The sequence below is a fragment of the Ischnura elegans genome, chromosome 7, assembly GCF_921293095.1.
Source record: "Ischnura elegans chromosome 7, ioIscEleg1.1, whole genome shotgun sequence".
In the NCBI taxonomy this organism is placed as follows: Eukaryota; Metazoa; Arthropoda; class Insecta; order Odonata; family Coenagrionidae; genus Ischnura; species Ischnura elegans.
In genome coordinates, this window is record NC_060252.1 from 36196648 (window position 1) to 36208834 (window position 12187).

The 12187-nt window shown below is 36.1% G+C and overlaps 1 protein-coding gene across 2 annotated transcripts in view; it reads right to left on the reverse strand.

The window, feature by feature from the left end:
- Nucleotides 1-8231, reverse strand: part of LOC124162463 — a 35096-nt gene extending 26865 nt beyond the window's left edge. Inside the window, exons 1-6 of one of the 2 annotated variants that reach the window (XM_046539004.1) lie at nucleotides 7991-8231; nucleotides 7724-7914; nucleotides 7450-7641; nucleotides 6632-6754; nucleotides 6369-6514; nucleotides 5249-5460 (exon numbers count right to left, since the gene is read on the reverse strand). In XM_046539004.1, coding sequence (XP_046394960.1) covers nucleotides 5249-5460; nucleotides 6369-6514; nucleotides 6632-6754; nucleotides 7450-7641; nucleotides 7724-7914; nucleotides 7991-8078 — 952 coding nt within the window. In that variant the 5' untranslated portion in view covers nucleotides 8079-8231. Of the gene's footprint in view, nucleotides 1-5248; nucleotides 5461-6368; nucleotides 6515-6631; nucleotides 6755-7449; nucleotides 7651-7723; nucleotides 7915-7990 lie in introns of both variants that reach the window. The other variant, XM_046539002.1, reaches the window with a different exon arrangement.
- Nucleotides 8232-12187: the final 3956 nt, after the last annotated feature.

The window sequence follows — 12187 nt, forward strand, 5'->3', positions numbered from 1 at the left end:
AGGGTAAGGGATGGGTAGAAAAAACCTTCCTCTACCCTTCCTGAAAACTCCGTCGCTTACCATCTGTCCACCCTTCCTCAACCCACCATTAAGGGTAGGGGAAGGGTAGAAAAAACCTTCGTCTACCCTTCCTTGGAACTCCTTCCCTTACCATCCGTCTACCCTTCCTCTACACGCCATTAAGGGTAAGGGAAGGGTAGGCCTATACTTCATCTACCCTTCCTTGGCACTCCTTTGCTTACCATCCGTCTACCCTTCCTCTACACGCCATTAAGGGTAAGGGAAGTGTAGGGCTATCCTTCGTCTACCCTTCCTTGGGACTTAGCATTTATTGCTGAGGAAAACATATCCTAATAGTGTCTCCTCAGCTACTTTCACCTGCTAAAGAGTATTGAGTTCTGTACAAGAACATAAGCAGTCTTTGAAAGCAAAGATAGACGGGCTGCACAACTTATCTTTAAAATTCCCCTAAGGAAAGCAATAATATACATATTCAGTGGCATAGCCAGGGGTGGGGTCCTGGGGGGTCCGAATCCCCCCCCCCCCAAAATATAAAAACACAATCATTTTCCTTCATAAAAGAAAACAAAATATTGAAAAATACTGAATTTAAAAAATATTTCTTTAACTATTGAAGTTTTTTCGATTATGAAAAGTGTTTAAATTAGTTTAAAACCTATTACTTAGTATCCTGTTTTTCAAAAATTTCCCCCCTGGTTTTGGACCCCCCCCCCCCCCCCCCCCCGAACGAAATTCCTGGCTACGCCACTGTACACAATAGTTTCTATAATTGTGTGAAAAAAGCTCATTTAGAAGTTCTTTAATTCACATTTTTAGGATGTAACCTATCTGTATGGCTGACAATGAGACATCGCGAGAGTGATGTTCGGTATTTGAATGCCGATGCTATTTTCTGAAACGAAATAAGTATGGTAGAAAAAAGTTTAGTCACAGCTTTCTTCCACATAGGCCCGCGGGTGCAAAAGATAATCTCATCTAAAGATTTTGTAGTATAAGTGCCATTGAGAAGCACTAACTCACAAGTACCTCGGTAGCCGAGGTTGTTAAGGTGCTACTTCATCATCCTCCAATATGTGAGTACTGGGTTCAAGACTTTGTGACGGCTAATTTCTTTTCTGTCTTACAATTTTAGAAATCACTGTTACAACTCATCCCCATTCCTTTAATTTAGTTGATTAGCGATTTTTTTAATTTTCATGTTAATTTATGGATTTTTAGTTTTTATATAATAATAATAATAATTGTTTATTACTCCAAAAAATAAAAGTACAGAATATAATTAATTAAAATATTAAAAGAAAAAAATTAATTAATTACATAAAACGGAGTAACTTTAGGTAGCCATGAAGGACAACCTGTTTTTTGGCTACCATCATTTACATAGGGTCATGCTGACATATAAACATTTGAATTGAAGCTAGCACAACATTTGAATTGAAGCAAGCACAACATTTGAATTGAAGCAAGTACGTACATATATTACATGGTATTACATCATAGAAAAAAATCCTCCACACTTTGCATTCCAAACAGCCAAGACTGAATATTTTTCATAATTACGTTATTATTTTTTGCTTTCAGGCATGAATTGGGTAATAAGTTGTACACTTTTGGCCCTATAAACAAAAAACAACGTTTATACAGCGTAAGGTTAGTCCTTGGTAAAGTAATACGTGATCTTCGTAGGGTGAAGGAAGGATGGTTGCATAATAATAACCCCGAATTTCCACTTCTCATGAAAAATCGACGTAAAACCTTGTAAATGAAAAGATGTCTCAAGGGAAGCAAGCCTATAGGCTATAGATACTATAAAATAAAGGAAAGGAACTTTCAATACGGCTCTTTTTTAAAATTACTCCAATAAGCCTTTTTTGCAGTACAACAATGGATCTTATAGAATTTTTATAAGCTGCACCCCAACTAAACACACCGTAGTTTAGCCTGGTATTTACTAGAGCGTTATAAATGAGTTTCAAAAAATATGTTGGGCATTTGTTACGGATGAAATAAAAATTTGATATAGTTTGCCTCATACTATTTGCAACATTTTCAACATGTTGACGCCATTTTAAACACTCATCCAGGATTATTCCCAGATACTTGAAACTAGACACCCGCTGTAAGGGCAAATAATCCGAACACTCATACATGTGACAATCCTTTGAGTGGTAGTACAAATCCCAGTCAATTATATACCTGTTACAAATATTAGTCCTACCCTTCCCCTACACTCCAGGCAGGATAGGGCCACCCATCAATGTTCTAAAATACGCTTCGTCTACCCTTGCTGAAGGGTATAGGAAGGGCAGTCCTATCCTTCCCTTACCCTCATTAAAGGGTAGACCTCCCCACAATGGAGGAGTTTATTTTTATCAGGGAAGCAGCGTTGGGATGTTTCCCCAATGAAGGAATATGTGCCATAACGAAATTGTGCTAAGCAGGGCATGGGTGAATACACAAAAAATGAACTCGTGATGCTGTCGTTCAGTGTTAGTTTTTTGTTTTAGTTTATACCAAAAAGAATTAGCGACGATTATTTTCAATGCTTTATTGCTCATTAAAAAGGCTTCCACTAAAAATACTGATTTATAAATGGGTTCAAAAAATTTTCTACAGTTATTTAGTTCAGTTTCTGTATTTGGTTATTTTCACACTAAAATAATTACGTCATTTTGTTCACTAGTGTACTGTTCAGTTAGGTTTATTTTATATGACATATTTTTTATTGCATTTTTATGTTTCATTTTCAAAGCTTTTCTTTTTTCCACAATTCCTTTAATCTGTTGTCTGTTCAATATAATGTTGACTACCTTAAGGAGGAACCTGCGCTTCGAAATACTGCTTTCATTAGTGAGATAAACTCGATAACAACGAGTTAAAATTGCTCAATTAGTCATTCATAAAAATTAAAAGTAATGGTAAATCAATCAAAATAGCTATACAATGCATGAATTTTACTTAAAATGGAATAATCTAGTGATATGAAGAATGGCTGTTATATTGACTCTTAGGTATCGGAAGAATTTAAGTACTTTCTCTGGAAATACAGTAAAGCTTTATAACTACATCATTTGTGATGAATAAAATTAACTTAACTAATGAGACCTTTTGCTCTGTTAATTTCAACCTAATTTGGAAAAATGGTTTATTTATAATTGCTGACCACCAACTTGACAACGCTGCCAACATATCGTAGTTTCACACCGGTTGAGCACCTTTGTTTGTTTACGTTACCTCGTAGAGTTACGTTGTATTGTGACAATATTACTCGTTTTATTATCCCTTTTACTTAGCCTTAAGTTATTAAATATACCTTTGGGCTGAAGTGATGGCGTCATTATGCCGATTTAAAGGCAAATTTGTGTCTGAAGGTAAAGGTAAGAGCTTGGATTATTTGAGGAAACGAAATGTGGCTGAAAGTGAATCCATCAATTCCATCGGAGCGATTTCAACGAGTGCATCTGTTGAAGGATACCCAATCGTTTACGTGCATTTTTAATTTATTAAGAAATTTTTGCAATATTTCCCAACATAAAGTGTCCATCATTGTTTAAATAATCAATGTTTATGTCTTGATTTTGAAGATTAAAGTCCCTGTCGAATGACTGACACAAAGCTCTTTAATGTTTATTTCTTTGTAGATTTTCCATTCAATAGCCTCATCCATACTATTAATAAGGAGTTGATTAGTGAAAATTAGAAACTAATGTGTCAGTTATAACCCAAATGTAATTCGAATCATTAGTATCAGGATAATTAAATAATACTTGTTCCTAGTGCCGAAGTTTCAGTAAATTTGCAAGGCTGGCATTGCAACTTCTACGGACTCACTTATGTCAGCTGCCATCGATTGTTCAGGAATGCATCCTAATTTTTATCCTCCTGCAATGACTTCATGAATAGGTAAATGTATTTACTGTTGTTTTTTAAAATTATGCTAATTGGACCTTTGGAAAACGTATCAAAGTAAATTGTTTGGTCAGTGAAAAAGGAAGTACTCTTGTCTATTTCATTTTATACTTTCGAAGAATTACATGGGTGAATATTCGATTAATTAGTACGTTCGCGAAGTTGTATTTCCAAATACTACATAGTCGGTACCCAACAACAATATGCTTGTCTCGTGGTACATTCATTTACCTGTACACCTTATTCTAGACATTTAATATCAATTAAACTGATGATTAAATACATAATGCGCTAGATTTTCTACTTTACGCTTAGAACTTCTATTTAAATAAGTATTTTCTACAAGTTGAAAACGATGCATATTTTTCGAAATAAACGTAAAAAAATTTGAAGTAGTATTCAGAAGAACTGATAAACTATCGCAAGTCTCATTATATTCTATCATTTTCGCTTTTGAAGCGATACGCCCACAATTTCAAGGGATGTATTGAATTCCGGTAATGATTATTCGCATGTTTAATAAAATGTAGTCGCATATAGGAATTACTTTAACAACCAGCACTGATAAATTTCATACTTCGGTGTTTAGCACGTTTCGAGATGAACTGAATATTCGTTTAATGAATACGTATAAAAATGACTCCGAAAAATCCAATTCACTGGAATTATGCAGCGGTCGACAGGTGCAATATCGCTCTTCATATTTAACCTCCGTATATTTGCAACGTTGCCACTACCTCCGCCGCATAATGGCTGCTCGCTCTGCAGAAAACCGGAAGTATGTTCTTTAAACTTAAATACTGGCGCTAACATATCGGTAAACCCTTCTAAAAAAATAGATATATTAAGCATCGATGTCTATGCTATGCTGTGCTAAATTTTCAACGATATATTTCGGGCCAAATTTGAAATAAAAAATGTTTTACAAGGGAAGGTCATCATTCTCCCATAAAGACAATGTATTTCAAGGTGGAAATCAGTCATTTTCAAATCCATAAATCTTTCTTAAATGGCCGGTGACATAGTAATATTTTTTCACTATTTGATAGAAAAAATAATGAGCAACAACATATGTCAAAATGAGGGGAGGTTTTCGGGCATGTTTGAAATGATGGTTCCTCCTTAAGGTCATCACCATTGTAAAATTGGTGATCTTAGGGGTATTGCACTCAGAGCTAATAAATATTATTATTACCATCACCATCATAATTATGCCTTAGTTCAAGGTGAGCTCTATCCTAAACCATCCATAAAAAGATTTGGGTTTGGGCCACTGAGTGAGTGAGTGTAGAGGCAAGAGGCAATTAAGGTAACTAACCCATGAGTATGCATCCTTTTCCAGGGGGAAGCTCTCGGTCCATTTCCTCATGATAGAAAGTCGATGCAGATGATAAGTTGAAAACTTCAGGTGTTTTCACATGAAACCTGGAGAGAACTTCATCCATATTGGAGCAGTTGAGTCTCCTCATGCTGTAGCACACTCTCTGCGATGATGACTCATCGAGGAAGACTTTCACATTGTGAATGATCCTAAATGAAACAAAAATATACGCACATAAGATTGACAATGATGAACACACCCAAGCCAAGAGGGTGGAATAAATGAAATTTTACACCTATGTACCATTACATTTTCAAGGTATAGTATGGCATTTTGAGGAGACGATCGTCAGTTGCAAGATAGGGAATGGTAAGGAAGGAAGGGTGGATAGAAACCCAGTGTTGGCAATAGCCTGATCTTAACAAAGAGCACCAACGAAACTACGGCATAACATCCCATGTGACACACTAAGTGATGAACTTGAAATTCCCCAACAAAGCACCCAAGTAAGGATTGGCCAGTCTCCGAAAAATCTCTGCCACCACTGGGATTTCAATCGGACTCATTATATTCTAAATCTTAAGTAGAAAGACACATGAGTTACAGAGCAAAAAATTGTTGGATTAGACGGGTACGTGCTCTGAGCGAGATAATCCAGAATTTAATGTAAGGTATTGAGGTTAGTGTTGGCCGCCCACTTTATCTCCAAGATCCCAAATTAAATTCAGCATCTCAAAAGTCATATTCTAAAATGCACAGACTCTTGGGGAATTACAGCTCTATAAGAATAAAGGATATGAATAGCATAAAATTGGAGTGGATATCTTGATATTGTAGCTCAATAAAAAAGATTAGTACAACCAGAAATTAAACTCAAAGATATCAACAGCATTAGAAATTCTCACTAGTTCAAAAAATTAAGTATAAAATACTTAAAAGGATATTCTGGAACGTAGATACTCCATTAAATATTCATGAAATAGGCTGCGAAAGGGGGCATTCAAGATGTTGGTGTAGAGGAAAATGGACGTGAGATGGACAGAGTGAGGAATGAATCGATAAGTTCTAGTAAGGGGGGCAAGGAGATGAAATTGTGGAAATTGGAGATCCAGCTCACCTGTCACTGCTATTTCTAATTGCCAACCCCAGTGTCAACCTTTCATTAATAGTAACTTGCCAATGGTGTAGCAATTGTAGAGGTTGTGAATCATCACCACTGGGATGGACGTTCTCCCCAAAAGCATCACCAAAAAAGTGCTGTAACTGTTGAAGACTGAATTTACAAAAAACAGCTCATGGCGCAGCTAAAAATGTTAATACATTCAACACGTACAAAGGAAAATGTAGCTCAAAATAGGAAGTAGAAATTAACAGTCTCACCCCAGCAGAGGGTTTGCTGTGTTCCACAGGGTAATTTAATGCCAACCTCTGCAGTGTCTCCACACGAAGTCGCTTTTTTCTCTCAGCCTCCTCAACAAACTTCATCAATACATTCTTGGTTTCCTTGATGAATGACATGAGGAAGGATCAAAAGATACTTCAATCAGCTTAAAAGAAATGGGTGTACCAGATAAATTTAGACAAATAAAACCAAAGCCATGCTTTGAAGATGTGAAATGGTTTTAAAGTTTACTGTATCTAAAGAAATTAAATCAATTAGTAAAATTACACAAAATTTTATTTTCCAAACATAATTATGTAAAGTTAAGTATGATTAATTAATCATCATTTTCAAGATAAATCTGTTTACTTTCAACGAAAGTTACATAGCTCTTGTTGTTTTCAATCACTGCTGAAATTAAAGCATCTTAAATCGGGAAGAAGGGTAAGCTAACTCTAAGTCATGCCTGACAAATCTAGGGTGAACAGGAAGTATAGAAATTTTTCCTCTTTTTTGTAACTAGTTCTACTGAGATGATTATTCAACAAACCATCATAATTAAGTCAATGCTTGGAGGGATTTTTTATTTGAACAAACTAATTTACAAGTGATTCGTTCCTAATTTATAACAGCAACCAATCTTTATACAATCTATCACACGTACTAGGTATTTTTGACAAGCTAGCAAATGGTCTTTTGAAGTGATTCCTTTACATTTGAGGACAATTCACAATATCCAACGCTTAGTCTAATAAAGAGGCATCAAACTTAGGCACAACTCGAGGGTGAAGATAGATTTAGCCTAATTGCAGCTTACCTTGAGTTTAAGCTGCAGTCGACTGGAAAGAAAACCTTTACTTTGATTCGTCACTATCCTGGTGCCTTGATGTGGAGATGATAAATCTACGATGAAGGGTTCTACAGTACTATCCAAGGGCTTAAGCTGAATCTGAGGTCTTCCTTCTCCGATGAAATCTTCTATTTCGTATTTCTCCAGTCCGGTGTGAACCTGGAGTAACTTTCAAAAATAAACTAAGATTCAAAGACAAACTTAAGCATCCATTCCATTGGACAATTTAGACCAAACTTACCTTTAATTCTTCAGAAATGATCACTATTTTATCAGATTCCCACAGTAAATAATATCTTTTGTAGGGGTGATAAGAGAAAAATTGTTCTATTGTTTCAACGTTGCAAAAACCCGTTCGACAAGACGATTCAATGACACCCTTGTGGAATTTTATAAATGCTCCTTCTTTCGTGCTGACAAAAACGGCGGACCCTGAAATCCTTAAGTCAATGAAAATACGCCTCTGTAAATAAAATGAGAACACTTCGCTTGCCGTTAGTACACATACCGTCCTCGCAAACATCATGGCTAGTAACAGAATTCCAATATGAGGGATGGACCAAAGGTTTCCAAGAGCATCCGCCAATCTGGGACATGTTCAAGAGATACACTCACTAAGTAGTTATCCTCAAAACTTGACTAAATCATTAATGACTAGCGGTTAATCATTTTTCGACAATTTGCAGATTGCGCTAAAACCGCTAAAATTTAAACGCATTTCGTCACTCACTTGTATATTAATACGAGATCGTATACGTGCGGCAGGACAGCCTTGAGACATTTATGTCGACATTCGAAGGTATTGTAAAGAGGCGCTACATCCACATTCACTTAAATCTTTGTTAACTAATAAAGGAGCTCGTGAAAGTTTTTTCTTTGAATTTCGGGTATATATCTAGAAAAAAGTCCTCTTTAGGTTAAGAATCATGTTCTTTTATTCTATCCTTTTCTCCAAAATAATGCTATACGGGCTTGAATGCTTCCAAATTAATTTTGCAATATTTGGTGCCTAAATGCTATATAATTTAAAAGACCTATTGAGGATGAAAATACTGAAGTGCTTTACGATGATCTACTTGCATTACAGGATCCTCCCAAAAGTCCAGAAAAAATATAGATTGAAACAAATAAATACCAGAAATATAATAACATTGAAATTTTAGTATGAATTACTAACCATTAGCAATTTTTTTATGAATAAGCATGTATATTTTTCTAGTGTTCGTAATATTTCTATGACCGTGCGGTGTGCATGTGGTGGTCCTCTTGCATGCTGCATGTTGGTGATTTGTCACCCCCTGCCAAACACCCTAGAGGTGGCTCGCAGGGTATTATGTAGATGTAGTATGAAAATATTTTGGTAGTAGCCTATTGCACTGCTGTCGACAACCCAAGACCCGCTTTCCCATGAGTTGAACAGAAATGTTTCATAGTTGATCCATCAACACCTCTTATTTAAACAATTCTTGTCTCAGCAAATAAGTATTCTTCATAAAATGGACACATGCGGTAATTTATACTTCAAGTGATTATGATAAATTTTTTTTTGAATTTATTTATGAAATCATTCATTAATGAAAATTTGGAACCAAAACAACCCTTACACTCCTTTGCTTCCTCCTTGCATGCCCTATTTTTCTCAGTCAGTTGAAAATTCAACCTCGGTGATAAAAAAACCCTCAGGTTGGTCCCCTCCATTCTCAAAACCCAAACTAGGTGAAAAACCCAGGCTATATAGAAACCTTAACCTCATACCCTATAATGTTTATGAAAAAAACTGGGCAAGTATAAAGCAAGGTTGTTATGGTATCCTGGAGGAAGTGCATTAGGAATAAATCTCGATATATTTCATAATTTGAAATTAAAAAAAAATGCAATCTGAGCCACATAGGGCATACTCAGGATCAAAACTAGGGGGGGGCAAGCAATGGTTGTTAACGCTATAGGTAAGATTTATGCATGGAAAAGGTGAATGAAACCAACATTTTAAGGAAACTGCAACAGCTCTATATTAGTTTTTAAAATTATTTGCTTGAAAAAATATTATTTTCCAAAGAGACATTTACTTCTTGGAGAGAGGGGGGGCAGCTGCCCCTCTCTGGGTACGCCCATGCTTAGCCAGCCACTTTCCATGAGTTTCGGATCATCGACTCTTAACAAGAACTGCTTTGAGAGGGGCAATCCTTCAAAAGTGAATATAGAACGAACCACATGAGGTCCAGGATTGAGACATACTTAAGGAGTCAGTGACATCAACTTGTGCAAAAAGGTTAAGACCACTAATTTTTTGGCTGTTAATAGCTTACAAAATAGGCGACACGTTGAGAAAAAATTTGGGTCTTTTATTTTTAAGACTATCGAAATTTTCAACTAAAAAATGGTGAACAAGCCCATTCATGGCACTTCTGTTGCTGCTTACACATCAATATACGGCTGCAGCCATGGTATCAGACAATAACCACCTACTATTTGAACGTTACCTGTAGAACTTGATTGCTAAATGACCTCAGTTAGTGAGACAATTTCTGTGTTGCATAAAGCCAGACTTGATGAGGTTGCTCAAATCGAAAGAGTTGATTTGAGTGGAGGATAGACGATCATTCTGATGTAGACCTGGAACCATTCAGTCTGGCTGGAGTGTGATCCACGTGAGGGAAAAGACAGATTAATGTGGGGTCTTTGAGGGTAGCTGCCCTTATGTCCTTGAAAATTTTAAAAGATGGTGGCAATCCAATACTTTATTTCACTACCTTAGCAATGCTTAAACATAATTGAAGACCCAAAAGACACTTGCCTATTCATGTCTGACGACCTACCTACACATACCAACATTATCATTGTGAGATAGTGTGTGCCACCAAGGAACCGGGATGAGTCATGAACTCCCATAACAACCTTAATCTGCCCCTGCAGGTGAATGTTGCTCCACACTTGGGCGTAACTAGTTTGAGCCTAGGGCATCATCCACCAGTTGATCACCTCCAACTTTTGCCTCACCCTGCCATCCATGATGGGATATACAAGTGTTAAGAATTGAAAGACTTAAATAGGGTAGTTTCCTTTATCAAAGAAAATGAAAGGCATTGATTGCAATTCGTTACCCAACATTAGTGTATTGATAATATACAAATTATTTGGTTTTAGAAATCCCAGATGAGACGAATGTTAAAGGTGAATTTAACCTCATTTAAAAAGGCCAGATTGGCACCCATGCGATGCAACTCCATGTGATGTCACAGGGACCTAGATTCTATAAGAGTAGTCAGGAGTTTTACATCATCTGAGATTACCAATGCATGCATTAGGCACAGAACTGTGGGAAACATTTCTTAATAATCACCTATTAAAATTGCCTATGGTCGGAAAGTTTCCTATATTTAATAGGGTATTGATAATCCGTATTTAAGCCAATCGCTACCTGCTAGCATCCTGCATTGAATCGACGCTCATGGCCTTGCACCTCTCACGGCAGCAGCTGGAACCAGAATGATGTCACGTGGACTTTTCCCAGCATTCGTACTTAGCCGTCGCGTTTTCGTGCGCTTGAAAATTTTAAATTTTCATTTAATTGCAAAAAAATATATTTAAAATCTAAAAGCGTGAAATATGTACCCCAGGAGCAATAATCTTTCGATTTAGTCAATTAAAAAAAAATGAAACCACCCTATTAATATCCCTAAATGTGAACGTGCAGAGCAATCAGATCGATAGAAGAACTAGAGATGGAAACATTAAAATGTCAAAAAGTATAATAAAAATAAATGTCTGTATCAAAAGCTTTTTTTTGTCAATTTTTTAAATTTAAGAGCATTCTTCCATAAAAATCTGTATAAAATCAGACAATCGATTCCGACACTGAAATTTCCAATGAAATGGTGCCACACTTAACTCTGTTTGATCAAACCAAGCATGGACTTTAACACAGCATGATCACTTTTATACTCCAGTAAATCTTTAACCGATAATAGGTACATAAGAAACGGAGATTTATAATAAGATCTAAAACCTTTTTCAATGACCTCATTTGAATTCAGTCAAAGAGTACAGAAATCAGGCAAACTTAAAAATGGATGAAGGGTAGTGTGGGAAATGCTATTTAAATAATATATTCAGCCTTATTGGCATGGGCGTACCCAGAGAGGGACAGGTGGAAGCAAAAATCGCATAAGTCTTTAAGCAAAACCAGTACTTAATCGAAACCAAAGTATTCAACAAATTTTCTTTAAACCCACAAAAAATGATCTATGTTATGTACATGATAGAATAATAATAATAGATCTATGTTATGTATATGATAGAATAATATATGTAACTAAAATAAAACTATTTTTTCAAGGAAATAATCTCATAAATCCCATGGCTTACCTCCCCTAGCTACGATCCTGGGTTACACAATAAGCAAGGGTTACACCCTGCTTCTGTGCACAATAAGCAAGGGTTACACCCTTGCTTATGGTGCGCAGAATGCTACAGGTAGAGAACCAATTATCTAATACAAACTTTGACGTACAAATGGGTAATGGTAACCTACTAATAAAGAGGCAAGAAGTTGTGTGAACATGCACAAAATTGAGATCCTCTCCAGCAAGTGAGCTTCAAATTACAAACATGCCATGGAGTGTAATTTAAGAAAATAAAAAACAGATACACTGGTCAACTCGACCAGCCCTCCATTATCTGAAACATATTTACCTAATGATCTAGA